The 4,246-nt window shown below is 41.3% G+C and overlaps 1 protein-coding gene across 1 annotated transcript; it reads right to left on the minus strand.

The window, feature by feature from the left end:
* Nucleotides 1-292: 292 nt before the first annotated feature.
* On the minus strand, nt 293-3,319 carry LOC138785810 (olfactory receptor 10A7-like). The gene is made up of 2 exons (XM_069962160.1): nt 3,263-3,319; nt 293-1,237 (listed from the first exon to the last, which is right to left on the minus strand). The coding sequence occupies exons 1-2, from the start codon at nt 3,317-3,319 to the stop codon at nt 293-295; spliced, it is 1,002 nt and encodes a 333-aa protein (XP_069818261.1).
* Between the last annotated feature and the right edge of the window lie 927 nt (nt 3,320-4,246).

Consider the following 4,246-nt stretch of genomic DNA (forward strand, 5'->3'; position numbering starts at 1 on the left):
TTCTGTAGTCCTAATACAGGAAACCGTCCCAATATTTTTCTCATTATGAATTGTTGTTAGAATTACACAAGGAGCCCAGGGTAGGCCAGGTTCCTATAGGTGGGACAATTAATTCTCTAATTGTTTTTAACATCAGTACTATTATTGCAGGAAGATAGAATCTCCCCATTCATGCTGCTGCTTAGGACGTAAGGGAAAGAGAATTTATAGTAAGTAAAAAATTACACTTAGTAATACAATAAGTCATTTTCTGGTGACACATTCCCTTTAAGTACATAACTATATACATTGATTAGGTGATGTTGCTACAAATGACATTTTTATTGATTGTTTCTTGCAAAGAGTCTTTGATGTCCTTATTTCTCAGACTGTATATAATGGGGTTGAACAATGGGGTAAATACAGTATAAAACAGACATAATGTTAATTTAGGGATATTTAGGGTTTGTCCTCCTGTGGGAAAAATATACACACCCAACAGAGTGCAGTAGAATATGGAGACCACAATGAGATGGGAGCTACAGGTGGAGAAGGCTTTCTGTCTACCGATGCGGGACTGGAACCGTAAGATGGTGGCAATAATATTAATATATGAAATTATTATAATTGTAATGGGGATGACAACTACAGGAAAGCTTAGTATATAGCCCTCCATCTCAATACTATAAGTATCAGAACAGGCGAGTTCTACTAAGGGAATAAGATCACAGAAAAAATGATTAATTATATTTGGTCCACAAAATGTCATCACTGATATTGTTATGGTTTCAATGAATGCAATAGAAAAACCGAGCAACCAAGAGATGACAGCCAACCTCATACAATAAGCAGTTGTCATGATGGAGGAGTACCGGAGGGGATTACAGATGGCCACATATCGGTCATAAGACATCACAGTGAGGAGAAGACACTCAAATGTTTCTAAGGCACAAAAGAAATACAATTGAGTCATACAGCCAATAAAGGTAATGGTGGCCCCATTATTCAGTAGGATGTGGAGCATATTGGGGACAATGTCTGTAGGTAATAAGAGGTCCCCTATGGATAATTGTGAGATGAAGAAGTACATTGGGGTGTGGAGGATCTTACTGGTGGACACTAGGGTGATGATCAGGAGGTTCCCGCATATTGTCCCCCAATAAATCACCAGGAGAAAGCAGAAGATGAAGATTCTTGAAATTTGGCTACTTTGAAATCCTGCAAAGAAAAATTTTGTGGCCTCAGTAAGATTCTTCTCCTGCATACAAAAGAAAAAAAAATGTGAGGAATTAGTCAAAAGCTGACATTTTAGACTAAACTAAAACCAACAACAACCCTTGATAAAGCTTGTACGGCGAAACACAGCGTTGGGTTAGTGGTATTACTAGGCAGGATATTCTTACACCCAGAGGTCTGATGTATTATTTTTGTGATATACATTTTTTTTTCTAATTATACATGGTGTATCTGACATTGCACATAGTTTTCACTTTAGTCTGCACTTGCAGCATTATACATAGTTCTATTACGATAATTTTCTGAGCATTTTTTATTTATTTATGTGCACTTTCTTTACCTCTGTGGGTCGATTGATATACCATCATTTGTTCAATATATAGAACATACAATATCCACTTTCTCTGCCTTGTAAACCATCTGATGTATGTGTTGTATGATTTTCTGCTCCCTTTTTTAATATGTTTTTAAATATATCTTCTGTATGTAACAATAAAGCATTTTTGATAAATTTAGAATTTTGTCCAGCATCTTTTTGTTGTAGGTTTTAGGTAGTGTAGGGATATTGGTTACCAGTAGTCCTATTTTGGCTAATTAAAAAAAAAAAAAAAAAAAAAGACAAGTGACTGCACCAGACTCTGAAGAACACTGGGGCGCAGAAGAAGAGATGGTCTCTCAAGGGCGCTAATCATTCAATTTGATGTGAGGCGATTACTTCTTTTTCACCCTTGAGATTGCTCAAGGTCTGGATGTTCAAACCCCCAGTTTGTTATCCCCCACCTTCTCTACACTACAGTGGGGAATGAACAAGACAGTACACACCAGTTCCTACAATTGGTCCAATGATAATAATATTTATTTGTCCGCTATTTATTTATTTATTGCATGTGGAGTTACATCTACATTCTCTTATAACAAAATTACATTTGTTAGAAAGTTAAAATAATATTAACTCCTGCTAACAAGAGATTACAGACTGAGAGGATTGGGGGTGACACAAGAGTTTACAGACTAGGAGGAATGGGGGGAGTGTGGGGGGGGGGGGGGGCAAGAGCTTACAGACCAGGAGGAATGTGGGGACACAAGAGGCACAAGTGCTTTATTTGCAGATGGTCCAGCCATTATACATAGAATCGGAAAGTGCCGGTAAGTGTTTGATGAGCCAGTACAGGTACACATGGAACGTAATAGGTGAGTGGATAGCAGAAGGGCAGACAGGTTTAGGAAATGTTATAACTATGCCGGAAGAGATGTGAAAAATGAAGTACTCCCTTTGTGGTGTCCCACCACGGGTGCCTAGTATAGTACTTGAGCGGTGATAAAGGTAGTGATAAAGTTTTGCCACTAGATGTCACAGTATTAGGTATGTGTACTCAGATGCTGCACAGCTGAAGCATGTAAAGGATTATTGTTTATTTGTGTGTCACATGGATCTGTGGACCTATGGGAATATTTTCTTCTTCTCTCCTATCAGCTTTCTCTTTGCTTCTTCTACTGTACTCTTCACCTACTCACAGCGCACCTTAGATACACTGAGGAAGAAAGTCACATGGGTAGAGGAAGTGTAAAAGTCTTTTGTTTTGGACATTGTAGAGGAAGGACGCAAGCTATAAAGCTCTCTACAGTGGTCCCTCTCCGGACCCTTGCCCTATGCCAGGTCCCCCTACTCTCAAGCAAGTCAGTCTTAGTCAGATCCCCGTATGGGTAGGAAGCAAGACAAGACCATGCTCACAGTTTCTTCTCAGTCTATTCCACACAACACTATGCAGTGTTAGACGTTCACAGGAGAGGACAAGTCAGAGACAACTCCAACCCACGCCGTGGACTAGAAGTGTCACAGTGCAGGACAGTATTCACAGACAGCAGAAAGCTAGGAACTGATCCGGATAGAGCATAGTTGCTAAGGCCTATGAACTCTATCTTGCAGCACAGTTGTCAGCAGGAAATCCTCAGCATTCCGTTCATCCCAGGTAACAAGGTCTGGGGCCTTGTGTCACCCTCATAGGACGGTGGGCATTAGGTGATGGGAAGACCCAAAGGTCAATACATGGGCACACGTATTCTCTTCTTCTTTTAAGTATTCTTCGACCTCATCCTCTAACATCCCGGCAGAGCACAGTACTACTTGGGTTGAGACTCTCGGGACATCCTCCTCTCTGCTACTCTGCTTCTCTGTATCTCTTAACACGCTACTCAGTCAGCACCACTGTACTCCTCTCTGTACCCCTATCACAGATCTGGTTGTTGTATTATCAAGAGGAACACGTTAAGAGGATAAGTAGCAGCCAATTACTTTTAACGTCAAACGCCAATAATCATCTGCAACACCGCATCGAAAATATAAGTTTAGGCAGTTTGCTGGTCTGGAGCACTGGGTTATGTGTAAACTCAAACCAAGAAGGAAAGACGTCAGCAATAGTTGCTGCCCATCACTCTGGGAAGGGTTCTAAGGCCATGATGTCCAACATTATATAAGGAGAACCATTATTCACAAACGGAAAACCTTCCAGACAGTTGACAATTTTCCCAGGGGAGGGCGTTACAGAGCATTCAGTGCAAGGTCAGACTGAGCTAGGCTCATAGAGATTACAGAAAACCCAAGAGCTACATACTAATCCCTACAGGCCACAGTTAGCAGGTTAAGGCTATGTTCACACTACGTAAGTCTCCGGATGTAGCGCGTTCTGTGAATAAGCGGCCGGAGACTTACGTAGTTTGCGTACAATGGAAAGTATATGATCTACGGCGGCACAGTTTACACTACGTAAGAACTTACGCCAGGATCGTACGCGGCGCCGTAATAAATGAACCAGACCATTGTTTGAGGACGAAAATTCCGTAACTTACGCCCATAGCGTAACATGCGGTCCCGAACGTAGTGGTGATTTCTTCATTTTGCCATCTTTTTGTGCCGATCCAAAAGGTTCTGTGGGGTTTCCGGGGCTAGGCGAAGTTTTCCAAGTAAAAGACCGCTGTCAGATCTCTACGTAGGGCGCTCGGGAAGCGTAAGTATACTGCAGGCATAAGTTAG

The sequence above is a fragment of the Dendropsophus ebraccatus genome, chromosome 1 (genome assembly GCF_027789765.1).
Source record: "Dendropsophus ebraccatus isolate aDenEbr1 chromosome 1, aDenEbr1.pat, whole genome shotgun sequence".
Taxonomy (NCBI): Eukaryota; Metazoa; Chordata; class Amphibia; order Anura; family Hylidae; genus Dendropsophus; species Dendropsophus ebraccatus.

Bases quoted from the DNA above. Each gene is read 5' to 3' on its own strand.
- LOC138785810 (XM_069962160.1), bottom strand. From the start codon at position 3,319: ATGTTAGAGGATGAGGTCGAAGAATACTTAAAAGAAGAAGAGAATACG. The intron at 1,238-3,262 runs GTATTGACCTTT...TTTTGTATGCAG, and splicing joins AAGAGAATACGTGTGCCCAT to GAGAAGAATCTTACTGAGGC.